Here is a 24,076-nt window from a genome sequence, read left to right on the forward strand (position 1 = left end):
GCTAGTCTCTGATTTTTCTAAAGTCTCTGTTCAAAGTAAAATTATGTACTTGAATACTGCATCACATAAAGGCGTTTGTTGTTAAATTATTGTGTTTTCAATACTTTTGGAACCCTCTTCTTCATAAGTGATATGAAAAAGTCTTTCATTCATTAATACTCGTGTATTAATCTGTTTTTGCAAGTTCCTGTATGGTCAGAATGGACGACATGGGAAGACTGTTCCGTATCCTGTGGTGTTGGATTAACGTCACGAACTCGATATTGTGATGGGATATTTGAATGTGATGGTCCTGATTCAGAAATCATTGACTGTGAAACAACGGTTGCATGTCCCACAGGTATAACAACTTTACTTTGATTTAGATCAGGTTACATGTGGATTTATATTGGGAGACAGAAAGAGCTAACCTAGAACATTATCTAACAATTGATATTTGATAATATTGCAAACCAATCAATGCCGTGCATGCAGGACTCAAAACTGGAATCTTGATACTGGTTTTTACTTTAAGCAGTGATTCTGTGCGGCACACTTGAGTCTTTCTATTGCCGCTTTACAATTTAATATTTCTATAACTATGTTTCACTTGAGCAGAAACAACAACAGCAATATAAGAATAGAATTTACAGGCTATAATCGTATTATTATAACCGCATTTTGTTTGTAGATCCTTCAGTAAAAGAATGGACAGAATGGAGTTCATGTTCAACCTCTTGTGGTCATGGAGAGAGAGCTAGGACAAAAAGTTGCAGTGGCAGTATTTGCTCTCAGATAGAGCCATGTAACTTTGGAGATTGTTACATACGTAAGTTCTTTTCCATTTTCTTCATTACTTTATACGTTGGTGCTACTTATATCTTCTGTGGCGATTTGATCTATCTAAAGCGATACGCGCATTTAGGGTTTCTCTACCGAAAGTAATTTTGTTCTGAAATTCCATTCCACAAGGTAATATGCGTATTGAAAATAAAGGAGATCATGCAATACGCGTGTTGTATTGTAGGGAGGAAATAATTTTCGGCACAAATTGACTTCCGGTAGAGAAACCCTAAATCCGCGTATTGACATCGTTGTTTTTCCCTCAGCCCTAACCCCTAAATGGAGTGATTGGAGTCCATGGAGCCAGTGCGACGTGGAATGTGGTGGCGGTACAAGAGGCCGATATCGATACTGTAATGTTGATATTGGTTGTATGGGTACAGATCGAGAAGCGTCGAATTGTAATGAGGACATATGTATCAAAGGTAATGTTAGCTGTTAGATAATGTTAGCTGCTGTTACTTTTTGTAATCATATGCTGAAGAGAATCCGTCCTTTTTGGTATATACGCGATTTACGTAATACGAAATTGATGAATGCATAAAATCGGTTACGTATCGTAATTTCAACGGTGATCTTAGTAATTACAAAATAAATCACGTTGTTATTATTATATCAGCTATTATGACAGCGTTTAGTAACTTTTATGTTTTGCAAAAATGAGTAAATGCAACGTATATTCAATGTGTGGCCCAATAAAGCAAAATAGGGACAATGTCATGAAAAGTCAATCTATTTTCAAGAACTCTGATTGAGCTTTACTTTGAATAAATATTCCACTCGTTATTTGTGTTGATTTAAACGCTATCAACATCATGAACATGTCACATAAAAAGCAAATTTACATTTGAAATCATTGGTTATTTTAACAAATAGAAACGAAGTATTTAAATTCTATATCAGCTCACAACAATTTTGGTAACATTGTCCTCGATTTGCTTCAGCGGGTCACATTGGGCTATTCCAGTTGCAATCCATACACAGGGCATCCGACGGGTGGGGAGTCCACCTTAAACACTTGTAGTTCACAAGGAATACTACAGTAGTATACAGTAAACAGTATCACAAATTCATCTCTTTTCCCAATCAGAGATTAACATAATGAAAACCAATCCACCCCTATGGACGACACAGGGAGTGTGAATTTCAAATGCACTGAGGGACTCCATTTGAAATATATATACATGTCCTGTGTGGGAGATTAAGGTCATGTCTTCCATAGAGACGGATGGTTTTTCATCATGTCAATCTCTGATTAGGAAAAGAGATGAACGGGTGATACTGTTTACTGTGCGACACCGTGGTATTCCCATTGAACCACAAGTGTTTAATGTGGACTCCCCATCCGTCGGATGCCCTGTTATAGGAATTTAATTAAAGCAACACAAACAAAATCGTAGCTATCTTTGTTATTATTTATCTACAGAAGTAAATGTCTTATTGGCATTTGATACCTACATGGGACAGCCTATTCTTCTTAACGACAACCTTAATAACAAAAGTTCCGACGCTTACATATTATGGGAAGGGAGGCTATTAACAGAGGTATACCTAGTAATCTTGTATCGTAATTACCTGAAGAAAAAAGAAACCAACAAGCCCAAAGTCCTAGCATTTCCTCCAAAATGTATCAAGACAAAGGAATAATACTTATAATGCTATGATACAGGAAATTTACCCAGACACACCATACATACACCCCAGCACCACACCACAACTACCCACCCCACCCCTATGCACAGGACCCCCTCCCTCCGCCCAAACACACATACACTATGTAGCGTTTGTACAGAGGAATATTATTCTCATTTGGCATTACCATAAATGATTTGAAGTCTACCAACTCCTATTGTTTTAATTACACATCGGGTGAAATTTAGGCATGCCATAAGTGATTAAAACATGCAACAGGAGAAAGTAATTTTCTGCACATAATTTTGTTTACTGCAATCTCAATAAATAAACGTATTCATATTTTTTAATTCGTCACGATTGTTATGTACTTGCATTATCTTCATTCCAGTTTGAAAATGCTTACGGTGATCATCCCTTATACATGGAAACCATTATACATAACATCAGACCTGGACTACTTGATAGCATCATCGTAGATTTCACCGTCATTTATCATAACAAGCCTCCTATTACTACCAGAGACCTCATTACCATACTGGAGAGCTCTAATACAGTGTTAGGAATTCAACCAGAACCAACAGGTAAGACGAGATTAGATCATTTAAAAGCAATATTGCACTATTGTTACATTTGCTGAGGAGGACGCCCTCTATATTTTTCAAAATTCTATTTTTTACACGATCGTAATGCATTTTTGTATTATTACCCTATTATCATCGCTCTATAACAGCACACGTGATTAAATAACAATTAAAAATAGTCATTTTGGGGTACATCTACTGTTAATATGTTATATATTTATTATCATTTTGTATATATTATGGCTGTAATCGCCCACCGAATATATTGAGGTTTTAATTAACCAAATAATGCCTTTAATCGGTTTCTTGGTATTACTGCAGTCTTGACAACGACACTTCCAACTACAACTACAGTTACAACACCTGTCAAAACTACAAAACCGCCGACAACAACTATTGTTACAACGCCCGTCAAAACTACGACATCTCCGGCTACCACCATTGTTACAACACCCGTTAAAACTACCACTACCGCGACGACTACGTCCGCACCTACTACTACTTCCGTACTTACTACCACGTCTGCACCTACTACAACAATGGCCCCTACTACCACACCTGCTCCTACCACTACTATCACAACTGCTCCTACTACTACAAGTGCTCTTACTACCACGTCTGCTGCAACTACTACGTCTGCTCCAACTACTACAAATGTTCCTACTACTACACTTGCTCCTACTACTACACTTGCTCCTACTACACGTGCTCCTACAACACGCTGTAAGTTTGCTTGCTTATTTTCAAAAAGTTGCCCGTGTTATAAGATTTTCCGATTATCCCATCTCCCATACTCCCCAAGTGCCGGGGATTGTTTCCCCGAGTTACAGCCTGATCAGAGCAAATTTAAATTTCACCTGAAATTTGACATTAGTTAACCTAACAAAATGCAAATTCTGGATTCTTGAATCTGTGCTGCATGTATAGGCCTAATATCATACCACAATACACCAACCACGATGCACCAATTTATTCAACAGTAAAAACTTTATATGAATTTGTATATCGTTTCAACTTGTTGTGCAATCTGGGAAATATATGTATAGAACTGCCTATGCAGTAACTTGATACAGTAGACGGGTCCAAACGAGAATATTTTCTTGGCTCAAAGCAATCATTTTCTCTATTCTGAGCGATGACCTCATTGGACAGACATACACATTACAAAGTGCTCCAAACTAGTATATGGATGATAAATTAAAAATGAGGTATGGGGAAGTTTCTGGAGGTATAGGACGTTAAAAATAAAAGCGCCCAAAAACAATATTTTCCAAGGCTGCCCCGCAGGATTACAGAGAAACAATATTGCTCCCAAACAATATAGATGTAAGTTAAACTATAAATTAGCCCCCGATAGAGGGCAGGGCCTGAAGAATAAGGGAAACTAATGGGTAAAAATATTTTTAAAAAATCGATAACTTAAGGTTACGCCTTGCTTTGTTATCCTGCGGGGCATTATACATTGGAACTCCATTCATTATAAGTCCTCACTTTGGTAGTTTCCGGCCTCAACCCTACCAGACTTGCGACTATGATGGTTTTTGTTGATATTGGCCCCCAGCTTAACTTGACAATATCCTTGAATTCGTAAACTTAACTATCACTGATGTTGGTTTTTTAAATTCAAGTAACCCTACAAAAATTGGATTATAATTTCAAAAATAATCTTGCGTAACCTTAAGTTATCGACAGTATTGCTTTATAACCTTACTTATTATGTAAGTAATTGCAAGTTTTGTATGCTATGTATTCTATGGTGTTAAATATAGCTTCAAAACGTTTTATATACGGCATTAACTTAATAACAACATATGGCCCTAAATGATTGCTATGACCATTTTAAGACCAGTTGTAAAATGATTGATATGATCATTTTAGTGAGGTAAATATATTTGATGCTTATTCTGTTTTTATTTTTAAAGCACCAACAACAACTATTCCTACGACTGAGCCTGCAACAGGTAAGACAAATAATCCGAATTTTTCATTTAAAGTTGTAAATGTTCTTTATCAAAAAACTGATACTCACACAAATATATTTCAATTCCTATTAGGAATCTAGATAACTCTAGATGTTTGTAGAAACGGCAACACTGTATGGGCTTATCTTACCAAAGACCAGGGGGCTTACAAACTAAGCCCCCTTGTCTTTGTTCACAGCAACAAGGACGATTAAGTACTTGCTATTTTTCCAATAACAGCATGCCCAGATTAAATAACAAAAATACCTCATCGCATGGGTAACCACACGTAGTCCCCTACATTTTTTTATTGTGTCAATCAGATGTTAATGTTATGTATTCCAGGGAGAATACCGGAAAGAGTTACATTTACAAACAATTATAGGCGTTCTTTTTCCTACACCGGGGTAACTATAAAGAATGCTCTATGTAGTACCGGAAGATAATGTTGTTTTTGCTTCATATGTGTAAAAAGAAGAATATTTCGATGTGTATCACCTCATATGCTTTGGATAGCAATGTTGCTTTTCCTACATTTTTGTAACCATAAAGACGGTTTCGATATCAATGTTGTTTTTCCTTCAGCTGGGTAGCCATGAAGAATGCTTCGATATGTAGTACCGAATGTCAATGTTGGTTTTTTTTTTCCTCCTGGGTAGCCATGAAGAATGCTTCGATATGTAGTACCGAATGTCAATGTTGTTTTTCCTACACCTGGGTAGCCATGAAGAATGCTTCGATCCCGGCTTCGATATGTAGTACCGAATGTCAATGTTGTTTTTCCTTCACCTGGGTAGCCATGAAGAATGCTTCGATATGTAGTACCGAATGTCAATGTTGTTTTTCCTACACCTGGGTAGCCATGAAGAATGCTTCGATATGTACAGACTTGACATTTAGTATGGAATATTTTTTCGCAGAATGCCAAGACTGGTCTGGAATGGGTCTGCATAAACCGCACGGGGTAAATATTAATTGGGATGTGTTGGGAGATGGTGTAAAGTAATGGTTTGATAGAAAATGGGCTTTCCATTAGCTTACATTATGGCGCTCATAATGTAGTGAATTAGCCTAAAATGGCGGATTTAAGGAGACTGAATTTGATTTTTTTGGGGGTAAAATTTCTGAATTTGAGCAACATTATTCTGATATTATAAAATTTATTGAGGTTGAGGTGATTTTGCTGAACCTAAATACCAATAAGTGTTCGTCAGAACTGGAATGCACTTGAAATCTAACAGTTTTGAAAGTGGGAGGAGCTTTACAAAATATGGCTCTGAAAAGGGGTACGCACTCAGAGAGTTTGAATGGTCCCCTGGGGCCAAATGTTATAAATTTACTGTACACAAAGAAACAGCATGAGTTCATTGGACAACCAAGAATCCGCGCAGTTGCTTTGTACCGTAAATTTGACCTCAGGTGGACCATTCAAACTTTTTGAGTACGTACCACTTTTAAAAGCCATATTTTAAGCTCCTCCCATGTTCAAAATATTGATACATTGCAAGTGTATTTCAGATGTGATGAATGCCAATTGCTAACGAAGTTTAGGAAATGTCACCTCAAACCCCTATAAATTTGATAATAACAGAATAATGGTGCATAAAGTCAGAAATTGTGTCCCCCACATAGCTCAAATTCAGCCTCCCTTAATCCGCCATTTTAGGCAAATTCGTTAAATTGGGAGCACCATAATGTGAACTCATGAAAAGCACATTTTCTGTCAAACAATTATTTTACATCATCACCCGACACACCCCAATTAATATTTAGCCCGTGCGGTTTATGCAGACCCCTTGCAGACCAATCTTGGAATTTTGCAAAAAATATTCCATACTAAATGTCAAGTCTGTAGTACCGAATGTCAATGATGTTTTTCCTTCACCTGGGTAGCCATGAAGAATGCTTCGATATGTAGTACCGAATGTCAATGTTGTTTTTTTCCTTTTTCCTCCTGGGTAGCCATGAAGAATGCTTTGATATGTAGTACCGAATGTCAATGTTGTTTTTCCTTCACCTGGGTAGCCATGAAGAATGCTTTGATATGTAGTACCGAATGTCAATGTTGTTTTTCCTTCACCCGGGTAGCCATGAAGAATGCTTCGATATGTAGTACCGAATGTCAATGTTGTTTTTCCTTCACCTGGGTAGCCATGAAGAATGCTTCGATATGTAGTACCGAATGTCAATGTTGTTTTTCCTTCACCTGGGTAGCTATGAAGAATGCTTCGATATGCAGTACCAGATATCATTTTTTTCCCTACATCTGGGTAGCCATGAAGAAGGCTTCGATATGTAGCACCCGATACCAATGTTGTTTTTCTTACACCTGAAGAATGCTTCTTTATGCATTACCGGATATCAATGTTGTTTTCCTACACCTGGGTAGCCATAAAGAATGCTTCGATATGTAGAACCAGATATCAATGTTTTTCCCCTACACCTGGGTAGCCATAAATAATGCTTCGATATGTAGTACCGGATATCAACGTTGTTTTTCCTACACCTGGGTAGCCATGAAGAATGTTTCGTACCGGATAAAAATGTTGTTTTTCCTACACCTGAGTAGCCATGAAGAATGCTTCGATATGTAGTACCGAAATCTATAGAGAGATTGCGAAGAGGCGTTCACTGTTAACGCCATACGGGTTACGTATTACGACATTGTGCGGTAGAACGTCATAGTGCCGTTCACATCCAAACTAGCCTCCTACACAGCCAGTTTGTGTCGGTCCTAACGCTCGTCGTTCCTAATATGTTCGTGATAGCTTCATAAAGTCTGACCGGAGACTGTACCTAAACACAATTGCAATAAGCTCATGGTGGCGCTATGCTGAGACAAATATATCTAAACAAAGATATAGGAAGCACCCATTGATTCACCTTGGGTGCATCGAACCAGAGAAGATGAGAATAGATTATTTTCTTCTTTCTTTGAACCCACTTTCCTCGGTATTGATATGCAAATACGACTGGCTGTATCCACGGAGGTATCACATTCGTGGAGGCGCAATAGATTATATAACGCATTGTAACTTTGTGCCGATTTGAAAATCCGCCAAGCTATTCATCGAGAGGTACCTTTTGTTCAAGACAAAAGAGTTCCGCCATTAAATCGGTAACTAACCTGACAGCGTATTAACGCTTTACCAGGCAGGCTACTGTCAATAAGTGATCAAAAGAATGTCATGTGAAAGCGCCCTCTTGACTGAGAGGTACCGATTGTCCTGATTAAACCCAAGGGTGTGACTGAGTGTTCGCCAGCACACAAAATCACACTATACCGTCGAAGTACAATTATTTACGACCCATCTTTATTTAGGCGCCTCATTTAAATCAATTCAATAGAGTTATTGATCGATTGCCGTAACAACGTGCCATAGCTGCTATGTATATAGGTCTATCTGTGTCACTATCTATAATTAACTCCTTCGCAGTAGGCCTATATTATGTTGTTACCATGGTTATAGGCCTGTTCAATGAAGTCAAATGGGTTTCTTAATATCACGAATATCCATTTTAAAGGCCAGTAGAGGCAATTGAGGAGTGAAGGAGGAGTCGAGGGGTGAAAAGTGGAGAAGCGGATGTGTGATCGTGATTGTAGGGAGGGAGGAAGACAAAAGAAAAAAGAAAGGAAGAGGGGAGAAGGAGAGAGAGAGGGAGACGGAGAGCGATGGCGTATAGATCCGGGGGGTAAATCCCAAAATATTTTGCCAGGGGGATTGTCCATACATTCACCCCCCCCCCCCACCCCCCACCCCATGTTGACGCCTGTGTGTGTGTTTCTTTCGAAATCAACCTCATATTTGGCCATGTTAGCCACAAAATGCCAATTTTTTAGTGCTTCGCGCGAATTTATTCCACTTTTGTCCCATATTTCAACAGTTTAGTTTCAATAGGCCTGTGGTAACATTTTTCGCGCGCCACTGCTAAAGTGTAGGAATAAGAAAGAATAAGTGCAGAGAAAGGAAAAGAAAGTGATGAATAAAGAAAATAATTATTATTATAGAAATTAAGCATATAACATCACTAGGCAGCCATTCAATGAAGCCAAAACCTTTATGCGTTACGTAATTAAAACACCCAGTCAGATGTATTTCACACCTGCCAAACACAAGTCACCCAATTTCGAAAAATGGACGTTGAATGTACATTCTCATGAATATTGATTGGCAACATTTTCCAATATGTCAGCGCTCTAATCGGAAACAATAGAACAAAATACCCTGCAGAGCGTTGGCTGTATCTATTGCTCTAAGCATTCAGTCCAGATTAGCGATATTTGAGTTTTGCGGGCTCATTGGAAAATAAGTAGGCCTATGTTCACACGTGTATGCTATTTGTCTAAATAAACTAAACAGAGTTTGATGTTGGATGCCTAGGAAGTCGCCATGGTGTATATTATTCGAACAACAAGAAACAAACCCCATTATCATATAAATAGTACCCTGTTTACTTATTATAAAATAGATAATTTAACATGCATAGCTCCCACGAAACACAAATATATTACAGAAAACGGGAAATGTCCGGTTAAAGGGTATGTGAGGGTCAAGGGTATATAAAATAAAAGGTTTTAATAACATTCAAAAAACATTTTGTTCAAAACTTGCTGCAAAACATTCTAACATAATAGACTTAAGTACACACAATGTTTAGCAAATGATATTTTACTCTAGCATTTCGAATTTTGGTTTAAAATGTTGCATTATCTTTTTTTCAGTATAACACGTTTTAAAAGAGAGTTTTCATGATTTTTATATAAACCGGTATTGATATGTTATCAAAATGTTTAAACTAAAACCAAAAACACATGCATTATCATGTTTTTAAAAACATTTTGGGGTTTGCTGAATAGTATCCATAAACAAACACTTTGACAGCTGTTTAATGCAACGAAATAGCAATGGCGAAAAATGACGTTGCACGAACTGCTGTCGCCCGTCCAAAACAGACAATTCTACCGCATTATGTCGTAAGACGTCACGATCTTGCTAAAACGCCTCTTCGCAAGCTGATTTTTGAACGGCATTTTCCACACACAAATGAATAGGCAATCTACCCGTTCGAATTCGCGCCGAAAAATATCTAAATTTATTCACTTCTTCTTGTCTATACTAGGTCAAATTGTAACCCCCAAAATGGATTATATTACATGTCGGACGCTACTTGTTCTATTTGGATACTTTGATTCGCTTCATAACACGACAAACATAACATTTTTCTGCATTTTATAATGCGTTTTTTTTTGTCATTTTGGAACGTCATTTTTTGCTACCAACCGCAACGTAATCGCCTTACGGTAATTCCACGATTGACCAATCCACAATAGATTTCACCTTCTAGAGGGCATACTAACTGGTTTTCGACTAATGTAGCTTGCCGTTGGCGTTCCTGTATCACGTTTCACGTAAATTTCGCAATCTCTCTAGTGTTGTTTTTCCTACAGCTGGGTAGCCATGAAAAATGCTTCGATATGTAGTACCGGATATCAATGTTGTTTTTCCTGCATCTGGGTAGCTATAACGAAGGCTTCGATATGTAGTACCGGATATCAATGCTGTTTTTCCTACACCTGGGTACCCGAAAAGAATGTTTCGATGTATAGCACCAGATATCAATGTTATATTCCCTACATCATCATCCTACATAATGGACAACCATGAAAAATGCCTCAATATTCTTCCTATAGTAAATGGACGCATTTAAACCGCTCCCTGGTGTTTGAGCCTGTATTCAAGACTGTCAGTTTTATTGACAATAATCGCAATAATAATCTTGTCATACATGAATAAAATATACCGAATCAATGTTTTTGATTTCATGAGTGCAGCATTGGTAGTAATTTTTTTTAACCCGACACTGGGGACCAATATAGCGTCATCTTTTTTCTAAGCATGTAGTGTGTAAATATATACAATGGCATTAAATTTCCAGCTGTTATCCAGTTTACCGGAGCTATAGCAACAACAAATGAAGGCGATGGCATGATAAGCTTAATGCTCGAAAACAGCGGGACATCAACCGGAACTGTCAGTAAGTAAAGTCGAATACAAATCGAACATGGTTTGAAATATTCAAAACCCACCCAAGTCCATGGAAAGTGATTTTGAGAAAACCTAAAAGCTGTGTATCATTTTAATTCCTTCTGTTAGATTTACCTGGTCAACAGGACTAGTATTAGGTATGAGGATTAGCATTTCAGGGACTTCGTGAGGGTCATTTTATATGCCGGACTTGTTTTTTTAATCACATACAAAGACAACAATGTTGGAATGGGAGTACCACTAGTAAGATAATATATACAAAATAAAGCACACATGTATGTATGTTGATAAGCACACTGACATGTAATATAAACCACACACTTTCCTTGATTAAACCCTTTATTTTCAAAATTCACTCGCCAGCAATGAATGTGTTACAAGTCCTGGACTTGGGTTGTTCTTTTATACATACTGGATTTCAATGAATGTGTTATAAGTCTCAAGTCCTGGACGTGGGTTGTTCTTTCACATGCTCAAAAGACGCATGTAGAGGGTATCCATGAAAGAATTGTATCGTCGGGAACTGATGTTTGGTATTTTTGTAAACCAAACATAACTAAATAACCGACGTGGTTGAGGATTATATCAGCTATCACATACTTTTTTTTTTTTTGACAATTGATTGCTCTGTTTTTGGAATAAAAGAATTTTGCGAAACTACCTCATTTTGAATCCGTTCCACAGAGTCAAATATCAATGGCAATAGACGCCTCATGCGCTGATGATGCGCAGTAATAATCACTCCGAATACAGATAATCGATTGATATTTGAATCCGTGGAAAGGTTTACAAATGATTGAATTTCGTAAAATACTTAAATTTCAAGAACGATGTGGTCAAAAGTCAAAATTAAAAAAGAATATTTCTTCCTAAACCACGCCAGTTATTTAGTTATGTTTAGTTGTGACGTTAAAATACCCAAACAGTTTCTGACGATACATATCTTTCAGGGACACGCTGTATACAGGTATAAGCAATAATCTTCCATGATTAACTCAATTTGGCCAAAGTATGAACTTGGGTGGGTTTTGTATTCAGGTATTCATTTATAGCAAACTTAATGAGTTTAGTACTCGGGTTAGTTATACTGGGAGCACGGTTAGGGCGTTCGACTTATGATCGCAAAGTTTTGGGTTCGAACCCCGTCAGGGCCAATGTGTCGTGTCCTTGGGCAACACACCCCTTCTTGCTTGTCCCACTCACCCGGGGAGCTATTAGGGGTAGTGGGGTCGTCATACCAGCGCCGTTGTTGTTGGCAGCCACATGGTGTAATATTTTATAGTGGCAATGTAAAGCGCTTTGAAGAAATTCTATATTTCTATTTATATGTCAACATTTATTAGTTTATTCATTTTATCTTTGAGAATAATAGAGAGCGCTTTCGCATTTAGGTTTATTGTTCATAAACACAACGTTACGGATCACCAGAATATACGTTTCTTTTAAAATATTTTCCCGTTTCAGCTATTCATACATCAGATATATCAACATCTGAAGGTGACTACACCCCCTTAGTTGACACCGTTATAGAAGTACCATCTGGCGGCCAATCTAATGTTGACATTACTATTGCTGATGACAACGAGGCAGAGTGTGCTGAAGAATTTCAAGTGACTATATCAGGAGCTAATGCGGGAACTATCAATTCTGTCACAGTCACGATCAATGCCAATGTTTGTAAGTCAAGTGTTGTTGCTTACTTACTTTGCTTGCTTAAGATGAGTTGTGTCCTCGAACTACAACAGCACGCTAAATCCTTCTGTCTTGCATGGCCATTCCCAAATCCGTAACATCCAGTCCAGTGTCATGTTTCAATACATCCACGTATGTTAGAGGGGGTCTACCAGGTTTTCTGTTTTAATGCTTCCCAGCAAACATAAAAACGTTTTAAAAACGTTTGTAATAAGTTATATTTTGGCTTTTGGTTTACATAAAAACGTTTTAATAACATTAAAATGTCGGGTTATATAAAGGTCATGAAAACGTTTTAAAACGTTTTGTATGAAAACACAATACAACAATATTTTTTAAATGTTTTCAAAAATGTTATTGTAAACTATTTTTGCAAACATTTTTTGCCAAATATTTTATCAACACTTAAATAACATTATGTTAAAATATTTGCACTCAGCAAACACAGAAATGTTCTTAAAATGTTTTTCAAAACGTTTTAATAACATTTAAATCTCGGGTTATATAAAGGTCATGAAAACGTTATTAAAACGTTATTGCAAATATTTGGGGCAAATATTTTTCGCAAAATATTTTTTCAACCCCAAAATAACATTCTGTTTAGAATGTTTGTATCAAGTTTTCAAAAATGTTTTAGGAATGTTATTAAAACGTTTTATACCCTTTATATAACCCGATATTTAAACGTTTTCTCTAAAACATTTTTTGTTTGTTGAGCAGTAGATTATCAAAAAAGAAAATGTTATGAAAACGTTTTATACCCTTAATATACCCTTTATATAACCCGACATTTAAACGTTTTCTGACAACCTTTTATAACCTTTTGCGAATGATGTCGAAAACGTTTTGTGTTTGCTGGGTTAGGTGTCCAATGGATCAGCTTGGCTACAGGCTCATTATTGCGTCTTTACGCAGTTATGCGGTTTGCTGTAAAGGTGGGCTATTGGAATATTCTTATGAGCTACCTTTTACATGGAGACCATAAACGAATACTTTTAATTACACGAACTGAAGAACTTAAAATTATTAGTAGAGAAGGAGACCGTTTTGGTCAGTACAAAATCAAATGTAAATGTTTTTGTTAGCCACATTCAATCAATTGTTACTCAGGAATCTGAGCTTTTGTTATAGTTAGGGGAAAAAGTTCACTTTGGTGACCACTCTCTGGCTAGTAAGGTTTGACGATTGATTCGACTTCTATGGACCATTTAGAAAAAAAATAGCCACCATGTCCCTCGCGAAAATCCCGGCATTTTTCGCTAGAGGCCAAAATCCAAAATGGCGGCCACCACCATTTTGAAAATTTAAGTTTTGAACCAGAGCACCTATAATCATGCACAAAGACACTTTTTCGGATATGTCGAGTACAAGGATTCCGATTCTGACATTAGTTTGACATTACGGCATCATTTTCACCCAGAAATCCAAGATGGTGGCCGGCACCATCTTGAAAAATTTAGTTTTGAACAAGAGGACCTTAAATCGTGTACAAAGACACTTTTTTGGGTAAGTCGACCACAAGGATTTCAAATTTGACATTGCTTTGACATTACGAACTCATATTTACCCAGAAATCCAAGATGGTGGCCGCCGGCGCCATCTTGAAAAAAATGAGTTTTGAACCAGATTACCTAAAATCGTGTACAAAGACACTTTTTCCGGTAAGTCGACCCCAAGAAATCCGAATCTGACATTAACTTGACGTTACAAAATAATTTTTGCCCAGAAATCCAAGATGGCCCCATTTGGTAGAGCGTAAATGTGATTTTTGAATGAAAGCAGAAGCATAAATGTGTCATTTCCGCCTTATCTGGGGTTCATGTCCCTTATATGGGTTTAAACTGCCTTATCTTGGGTTTACATCCCTTATCTAGGGATAAGGCGCCTTACCTGTGGTTTAGACGGCCTTATCCTGGGTTTACGTTCCTTACCTGTGGCTAAGATGCCTTAACCTTAGCATATCGCAGTCTAAACCCAGATAAGGCATCTAAACCCCAGATAATGCGCCGTAACCCCAGATAAGAGACGTAGACCGTCGATAAAGCAGTCCAACCCCCAAATAAGGCGCTTTAACCCTAAATGAGGAACATAAACCTAAGATAAGGCATCTTAACCCCACATAAGGTGCCCAAACTCTAGATACGGGTCGTTAATCCCAGATAAGGGTCGTAAAACTCAGATAAGACATCTAAACCCAAGATAAGGCGCCTTAACCCCAGATAAGAGACGTAAACTCAGATATGACAGTTTAAACCCCCGATAAGGCGCCGTAACCCCAGATAAGGGACGTACACCTCAGATAAACCAGTCACAACCCCAAATAAGGCGCCTTAACCATAAATAAGGAACATAAACCTAATATAAGAGAAGTAAACCCCAGACGGCGCCTTATCTGGGGTTTAGACTGCCATATCTGAGTTTATGTCTCTTATCTGGGGTTAAGGTGCCTTATCGTGGGTTTAGATGCCTTATCTGAGGTTTACGACCTTTATCTGGGGTTAACAACCCTTATCTCTAGAGTTAAGGCACCTTATGTGGGGTTTAGATGCCTTTTCTGGGGTTTATGTTCCTTATTTAGGGTTAAGGCGCCTTATTTGGGGTTTAGACTGCTTTATCTGGGGTCTACGTCGCTTATCTGGGGTTACGGCGCATCATCTGGGGTTTATATGCCTTATCTGGGTTTAGACTGCGATATGCTAAGGTTAAGGCATCTTAGCCCCAGGTAAGGAACGTAAACCCAGGATAAGGCCGTCTAAACCACAGATAAGGCGCCTTATCCCTAGATAACCCACGATAAGGCAGTTGAAACCCCATATAAGAGACATGAACCCCAGATAAGGCGAAAATGACACACTTATGCTTCTGCTCTCATTCAAAAATCACATTTACGCTCTACCAAATGGGGGCCATCTTGGATTTCTGGGCAAATATTATTTTGTAACGTCAAATTAATGTCAGATTCAGATTTCTTGGGGTCGACTTACCGGAAAAAGTGTCTTTGTACACGATTTTAGGTAATCTGGTTCAAAACTTATTTTTTTCAAGATGGCGCCGGCGGCCACCATCTTGGATTTCTGGGTAAATATGAGTTCGTAATGTCAAAGTAATGTCAAATTTGAAATCCTTGTGGTCGACTTATCCAAAAAGTGTCTTTGTACACGATTTAAGGTCCTCTTGTTCAAAACTAAATTTTTCAAGATGGTGCCGGCCACCATCTTGGATTTCTGGGTGAAAATGATGCCGTAATGTCAAACTAATGTCAGAATCGGAATCCTTGTACTCGACATATCCGAAAAAGTGTCTTTGTGCATGATTATAGGTGCTCTGGTTCAAAACTTAAATTTTCAAAATGGTGGTGGCGGCCATTTTGATTTTGGCCTCTAGCGAAAAATGCCGGATTTTCGCGAGGGACATGGTGGCTATTTTTTTTCTAAATGGTCCATAGAAGTCGAATCAATCGTCAAACCTTACTAGCCAGAGAGTGGTCACCAAAGTGAACTTTTTCCCCTAACTATTATCTTGGCTGACAGCTTGATCCCAGACGATCTGGTCCACTGCTTCTCCCGCAAAACGTGGTTGTTGATGGCTCATCCTTATTACCCGGAGGTGATACTGATTTTTTAACAGTGGGTCATATCATGATCTAGAACGTAAGCCCCTCGTCATGGTTAAGTGATTTCTTGCCTTTTGAATTAGGATCCCTCCCTGCATTTGAGTGTCTATCCAGTAATTTGACCGCCTCTCAGTCGACTGTGATGAGGGGACTTACTTTCTAGATCATGTATATGATCCACTGCTGAAACCATTATCTCTTCCTGGTAACGAGGATGCGTCATCAGAAGCTGAAGCAGTGTACCAGATCATCTGTGATCAAGCCGTCAGTCAAGATGGCGAAAGCTCATTTTACTGGATTTAGCCGACAACAAATTAACCTTTTCAACAATCGTACCCAATGAATCTCTTTACTATCAGTACAATGTGTGCATTATTTTCCCAAATTGCTTCTCTTTAAAGACATGCTCAGTTGCTTCCTATATTATCACCGAGGTATATACAAGCTCGACAACTCTTTATATTCCTTGTTGTTTGTATGGTTCTGCTTTTCTATCATTGTTGTTTTCTTCTTCTTTTTTTTCCTTCTTGACATCATTCCCTTACTGCTTTGTCATGTTTGTGGCTTCACAAGATTTCCCGTTGGAAATTGCGACATTTTCAGCATCATCAGAGTTTGAATTATCACCCATTCCGGGTATTTCTGTGAAGTTAGATGCACATGACGCCCAATACGTCGATACTGATCTAGACCCTGATGGCTCGAATATATTCATACCTCCGGCTTGGGGGCCAAATATCGGGGATCCAGCACCTAATATTATGGTTTGTATATTTATAATATAAAATATTAATACAGACGGGATGACCCATTTTAATCAAGTGCTCTTTCTAACTTATTTGAATGACCTTTGACCATATTCTACGCTGATGAAGTTTCTAATTTCGTGTATTTATTTGAAAACTAAAGGACTTGGGGAAGAGTTTATAGTTTGATCAGCTAATAATCGGCGGGTCTTATAACATCGCGGATTAATATCAATATATTTATTTTGATAATTGTCTGGAGACATCTCGCCAGAAGCATAACAAGTTATTCATTGAAATTCTATACTTTGTCTACTTTCTTTAACACACAAAGTATATTTAATATCGATCATACGGGTCAACTATATCACTCTTAACGTTGGTACTACTTTTCGGCGTAGTGGTTAAAGCCTAACAATCACCGCCGATTACGAGCTGATCAAAGTATAGTGACTTGTTTTTAGAACGTCATATTTTTGGTAAATATGTCTGCGTTGTACCTCTTTTGTTAAAAGGTCCTGCGAAGTTCTTGGAACATGTAGAATGCAACACTATACTTTATAATATGCGAAACGTCCGTCTACCCCATTCTTCATTCACCATAAACCATACCACGTGTATTAACAAGATATTTTTGACTTATTTTTGTGGTTGTAAAATATATTTTTGGCAGTGCGATGAGACGGTTTTCAACTCCCTTCATGATTGTTGCACGGTCCTTCACGAAGTACAATAATTATTTGTATAATATTTTGCTACAGGTTGACTTTGGATTGGTTATTTCTGTTTACGGATTAGAAGTGCAAGGGACAGACGCTGGTGATCTATCGCTGTTTGATCCTAACATTGGCAGTAACTGTTGTTTTACACCGACAATAAACATAGAGTACGGTACTGAAATGGATAATTTGCAGACTGCCATGAATGGTGTGGTATGTTTGGTGCTCTTCTTTCCTTTTTATAAAGATTTCTTCACCTATTCAGTTCATTTGTTTTGTTTCATTTTTTTTTAATTGGCGTTAAAACAATTAATTTGTCCCAAATTCCAGTTTTGTTGTTTTGTTTTTGTTTTGTTGTTGTTGTTTTGCTTTTTATTTTGGTTTCAATAATGGTAAAAAAATTGGGGAAATTTGCAGACCCTCCTCCGATATTACTATAACACCATCCCTCGGAAAAACATCCTGATGCCGCCAGATTCTCCTCCATCCAGCAAAATGAGTGACGTGTAGTGTGATTGTCTAGTTACAAAGCAGCATTCGCGAAGAGACATTTTCAGGTATATACTGTCTCGCTTTGTACGTCCTATATACAGATGTATTCATTTAAACGGTTGTTCCGTGCTGAAACTCGCATAACTTGGGAGCTGATAAGGCTTATGCAAATTGCTCAGACCTTAAGGTCCTGGAATTCCATATGTGGTTGGTTGTGTGCATTAGCTTTGGACATTTAATTATTGTGTTGATTTTTCACCCGGGTAAGTCGGGTGGAAAATAAATAAAATAATTAAATATCCAAAGCTCACTCTAAATAGGCCGCCTCCACCTAATGTGCAGAATACAGCCTGTCTCAAAAAAAATTGTGCAACTAAAAAGCGCCCTCGTTGGCAATTAGAAAATACCGCTGTGGAATGATGCTTACATCAACGTCAAGGGCGTAGTCTTAGCTCTCAAATGCCGTTTGTTCTGTTCAATTTGCTTGTTTTAATCTCGAGATATGTTTAGTTAACGACGAAAGGGTAAAATCACAATTGTGCCACTTTTACTAGGGAAGAGGGTTTTGCATGTTAATCAGTGATAGTATCAAGTTTATCAAGAGTTCCTTCGTGAAATCAAATGAATGCACCAATTACACAATACAAAGATTGTTTTACTCTTTTCACTGTTTTATCATGATACAGGAATAATGATTCTCTTCTTCCACTAAAAAAAGATCAAAAGATAAATAAATATTACACATTCTGCTGTAAAATTACTTGTGCATGTCAATGATTTTATCATGGTAAATTATGTTCTCTTTGTCACTTAAGACATGTATGTTAAAATACAAACAAATATTGCACACTTATACATGTTATAGGTTAATGAACGCGTATTACTTATTGGGAGAGAAGTTAGACAAAATAATGCACGCGCGCTGACAATGTTGATGCGTCTAATGCACGAGCCCCGAAGGGGGAGTGCATTTGACGCTATCATTGATTTACATGTACAGCTCTCTTCCCTAGTAAAAGTGGCACAATTGTGATTTTACCCTTTCGTTGTTAAATAAACATATCTCGAGATTAAAACAAGCAAATAGAACAGGACAAACTGCATTTGAGAGCTAAGACTGCACCCGTGACGTTTATGTAAGCATCATGTCACAACGGTGCTTTCTAACTGCCAAAGAGGGCGATTTTCACTTGCACAACTTTTTTTGAGACAGGCTGTATATCAACTTTTTTATTATGAAAGTTCATTATATCAAATCCAGTAGTAATTAAAAGATGGTATATTTACTCACGTTTTCAGTGACGTTTCTATGATAATCTATTATCTTCGTCAGACTGGCAACCCATACCACTGCTCACTGTCCTTTTGGCGAACGCCATAGGAGGCGTGGTGATGAGTTGGTCAAAGATGTTATGTAACTTGTAGGTCCCCTCGTCTTTATTGAGAAAATTGTCTTGTCTCCTCCTAATCCAGATAGCTTGATAAAGCCATCTGGTAGTTTTGTTCGACTCTCTGTCTATAACTTTGGCCTGACTTGAGAAGGAAAGTAAGATCAGGAAGGAAAACAAAAAAAGTTCTTGTATCCAACTACAGAAAATGTGCCTCGCATGTACGGTAGTCCCAAGATACATAAAGAAGGGATTCCTCTGCGTCCTATTGTTGACTTCACTGGGTTGATCGGTTACAACGTTGCCAAGTCGCTTGCTGACATTCTCACCCCTCTAGTTGGAACATCATGTTCTTAACTCCAAAAGCTTAGCCGATGATCTTTAAGATATCAGCATCGAGGAGGATGAGATTCTTAAATCTCATGATGTTGCTCTATTCACCAACACCCCAATTCACCTTACCCTCCAAATTATTCGTGAGAGACTTGATCGGGACAAAGACCTAAAAAACTTTGCTTACCGTCGATGATATTATAGAACTAACAGAGTTTAGTCTGGTTTCTGTCGCATATTTCAGCTATGGAGGTCCGATCTTTCACCAATGTTCTGGAATGGCTACGGGGAGCCATTTGAGTCGAATAGGATGCAACATCTTTATGGAATGGCTTGAAGAAAGGCTATTTCTACAGCTCCCATAACCTGCCGTCCCCACATGTGGAAGATATACGTCGATGACCTTAATAAGACCGATCCCTCCGCCAGCATTAAATTCACATATGAACAAGACCAAGAAGGGAAAATACTCTTTCTTGTCAATTCTTGACCCTCTCATAATAAGGAAACCTGATGGCTCGGTCAAACTCTGCATTTACAGAAAAATACCCATACTGACCAGTATCTGCAGTTCTCTTCCCATCACCCGCTCCACCAGAAACTTGGTGTTCTCAGGACCTTATTAGATAGAAGAAGTGATTCCATTGTGACAGAGGAGGATGACAAGGAGCAAGAAGAACAACATATCCACAAAGCCTTGTCAATGTGTGGCTACCCCGACTGGGCTGTGAAAAAAGTCAAACATGACAAAAACAATCCAAAACCTAAGAAAACCACCAAGAGTAAGACTAACGAAGCTAACACGCCGAAAGGCCTTGTTGTGGTCCCTTATGTTGCGGGTTTTCGGAAATACGATTTCTCAATAGCCTGCAAACCACATAGAACCTTGCGCAATATGTTAGTCCACCCAAAGGACAAGTTAATAGATCCCCTTCAAAAAGCAGAAGCAGTTTATGAAATTCCATGCGCGGATTGCCAAAAAAACATACATTGGTGAAACCGGTCGCTCTTTTGGTGTAAGACTTCAAGAACATCAAAAGGAGGTGCAAAAGTTTGAACTTAAGCAATACACAAGAACAACTCGCAAATCATCCATCACGGATCAACACAAATCTGCTATTACTGATCATGCTGTGGGCACAAACCACATTGAATGGAATTAGGCCAAAGTTATAGACAGAGAGTCGGACAAAACTACCAGATGGTTTAAGGAAGCTATCTGGATTAGGAGACGAGACAATATTCTCATTAAAGACGAGGGAACCTACAAGTTACATAACATCTTTGACCAACTCATCACCACGCCTCCTATGGCGTTCGCCAAAAGGACAGTGAGCAGTGGTATGGGTTGTCAGTCTGATGAAGATGATAGACTAGAAACGTCACTGAAAACGTGAGTAAAAGTTCACCCTGTGCTTCTTTTAATTGTTGATTTATCCCACATGCTTTGATGAATTTCAATGGGATTTGGACACAGTGACTCTTGGGTATATAAACATTTTGTGATGACAACATGTGTGAGGTCAAAGGTTAGGTAATCTAGGGGTCGATTTAGTTAATTTGGGAAATACGTTAACTTTCGTACGAGCCATGAAAGTGTGAGGTTTTTTTGGGGTTTTTTTTTCGAACCATGAACATGATGAACCCGGAGAACCCGTCGGGACACATTTAAAGCACCGTGTAATTTACTAATCTACTTGTTTAATGTTCATTTATTCGCCAGTTTATCATAAACAGAAGCCAGTTTTCCTTGTTTAATGTTAATTGATTCATCTATTTATCATTCAACAGGATTTTCCTGCAAACACGGATTCTACTTCAATAGAGGCTGTTGATATCAACCCACCTCTTTCCGCTAGGTACCTGCAAATTAATCTAGATGCAATTTGTGCCACTTCTCTGTGTGCCCTCAGATTTAGGGTAATCGCCATAGACTGCGGACAAGGTAAGCCCATTTCTTTGGCATTTAGATTTCAAAAAATGAATCAACAAAACCTGGGGCTCTTCATTATGAAATTAATACAGGTGTACTGCCGGGACTTTTAAAGTTAAGGGCATTCGGTGAGCAGGTGAGCAAAACGCTATAATGTAATGGGATATTTGGTTGAGAGATGGGGTTTTCAGACGGTCATTTGGTGAGAACAGGATTGTTACAAGACATGGGTTTTTGGATGATAGTCAGAGTAGTCCCACAGCCACAGAAGCGTATTTAATTGCTAGCTCTAAATGGCTTCAGTTTGTATTTGAAAGTGGTCCAAGTATTAATAATGAATGGAAGTTACCATTCGAGTTGAAAATATAAGGTCTTTAGGTGACACATACGATCTTTAAGTAAAATATGGGGTCTATGTGTTACAGAGCCTGTGCTTTAAAAAAAAAATTGGGTATTTCTCTTGTTTATTACATGCCTCTGAAATTTGCCACGCGAAATAATAGATTTAGAAAGACAATAAAACATCGTATTGTGAAAGCGCATTTAATATTTTGTGTAATCTGTCTGCTTTCTCTTCTTGATAGGTTGACGACGTATGCTCGAAATACCAACTACAAAATACAAATTTTAGACACTACTGACCATGCCAATACTGGGTCCTGCAGAAATTACGTTTTGTGTTATTTACAAAATACATAAGTCAACGAGGTTCAGGAATGTCCTCTCATTGTTACTTGTTGCTTATATATACCTATATAGATAAAATACAATGCTCTGTAACCCACCACTTGAACAGGATTTAGCCAAAGCAAACAAAGACTAGAGCTGTTAGAATTCTATAGATAAAGGTAGAAGCTTTATATTATCTCTTAAACATTAGGATTATTGATTGGTTTAAAATGTGTTTGACTGGCACTAGCAAAATAAGATACATGTAGCACCAACTTGAGGTACCTATGAATACGACCTTCATGCACATTTAATACTGTAACTCGGCTGCAGCCGACTGGTTTGTGGTGGACGGTCACAAATATTTATATGAAGAGTTAACCTCAACACTACACAATCAACGCTAAACTCAACACTACTGTCTTCGCTAGATATTTAAATGGACTATCCTGGTTGATAGACAAAAAGCCACATTTGTTGCAGGGCCCACTTACAAGCCAGACTTCTAGCCAGCTTTAGTTGCCAACCCAAAGGTGGGGTTTCCCTGTTGCTGGGTTGACCTCGAACTAGTTCTAGTTCCTCGAGGGGGGGGGGGGAGTGCGCGAAGTGCGCATGGCCGCGAAGCGGCCAACGAGGCGCTTGTGGATTTTGTAATGTCAGAGACGGGTTGTCATGGTCACATACAGGCACTGAACAAGTGCTAAGTTGACCAGTCACCAGTTTTATCATTATGTTTAGGGACACTTATGACACGTGCATATGGGTAGGGGAGAGCGGGGAGTGTTCGCCCTATTTTTTTCTGACCAGCCTAGCGATGTTAATTTTAAGGTTAGGGATGACCTGATTAGCCCATGTGAAGGCCCTATGTCTTAGCTATATACGACCACAATCCCAGAACTATAGGCCTTACAATAACAACAGGATGAAGCAAACAAAAAAGTTTTGCAAAGTGGCGAACTTGCCCCATATTGGGGCAGGTTCGCCCATATGGTGGGGTAAGTTCACCCTAATCACAAAAAAGGTTTAAACATTGCATAACAATAACATATATTCAATGCAAACATTTAGCAAGAGTATACAGGGCATTCATTCTCTTCTGGGGAGTCCCTATAATTTGTTGCAGGGGTTGGGTCAGGGTAAAATGTAGGGGTCCAAAAATAGCTTAAACGTATCATGTGTACAACTTCGGGGAGATTATGGATTAGGACATAAATGGTGGTATGTATAATACTGATACCACATAACTTTAAAAAACATGCTTTTCAGTAGTTTTACCTTGTTTAATGGTATAATTATCAATATTTTGCATAATACGCTGATGGGGCAGGTCCGCCCTCCAGTTTGGGGTAAGTCCGCCCGGGGAAGATCTAGGGCGAACATGCCCCATCCTCAAAAGGGCGAACGTGCCCCTTGAGCACATTTTTGTGTTTTCTTCAGGGTATGCA

The 24,076-nt window shown here is 38.4% G+C and overlaps 1 protein-coding gene across 1 annotated transcript; it reads left to right on the plus strand.

Annotated features, from left to right (window-relative positions):
- The first annotated feature begins 1,094 nt into the window (after positions 1–1,094).
- LOC140163975 (uncharacterized) lies at positions 1,095–23,367 on the plus strand. The gene is made up of 11 exons (XM_072187267.1): positions 1,095–1,247; positions 2,249–2,367; positions 2,846–3,038; positions 3,360–3,761; positions 4,961–4,999; positions 10,937–11,035; positions 12,511–12,723; positions 16,925–17,115; positions 17,859–18,029; positions 21,821–21,974; positions 22,547–23,367. The coding sequence occupies exons 1-11, from the start codon at positions 1,196–1,198 to the stop codon at positions 22,549–22,551; spliced, it is 1,638 nt and encodes a 545-aa protein (XP_072043368.1). The 5' UTR covers positions 1,095–1,195; the 3' UTR covers positions 22,552–23,367.
- Positions 23,368–24,076: the final 709 nt, after the last annotated feature.

This window comes from Amphiura filiformis, chromosome 1 (genome assembly GCF_039555335.1).
Source record: "Amphiura filiformis chromosome 1, Afil_fr2py, whole genome shotgun sequence".
NCBI lineage: Eukaryota > Metazoa > Echinodermata > Ophiuroidea > Amphilepidida > Amphiuridae > Amphiura > Amphiura filiformis.

Coding starts and splice junctions, on each gene's coding strand:
- LOC140163975 (XM_072187267.1), top strand. CDS start 1,196: ATGGGTACAGATCGAGAAGCGTCGAATTGTAATGAGGACATATGTATC. Junction 3,039..3,359: donor AATTCAACCAGAACCAACAG/GTAAGACGAGAT, acceptor GTATTACTGCAG/TCTTGACAACGACACTTCCA. Junction 5,000..10,936: donor TACGACTGAGCCTGCAACAG/GTAAGACAAATA, acceptor TTAAATTTCCAG/CTGTTATCCAGTTTACCGGA.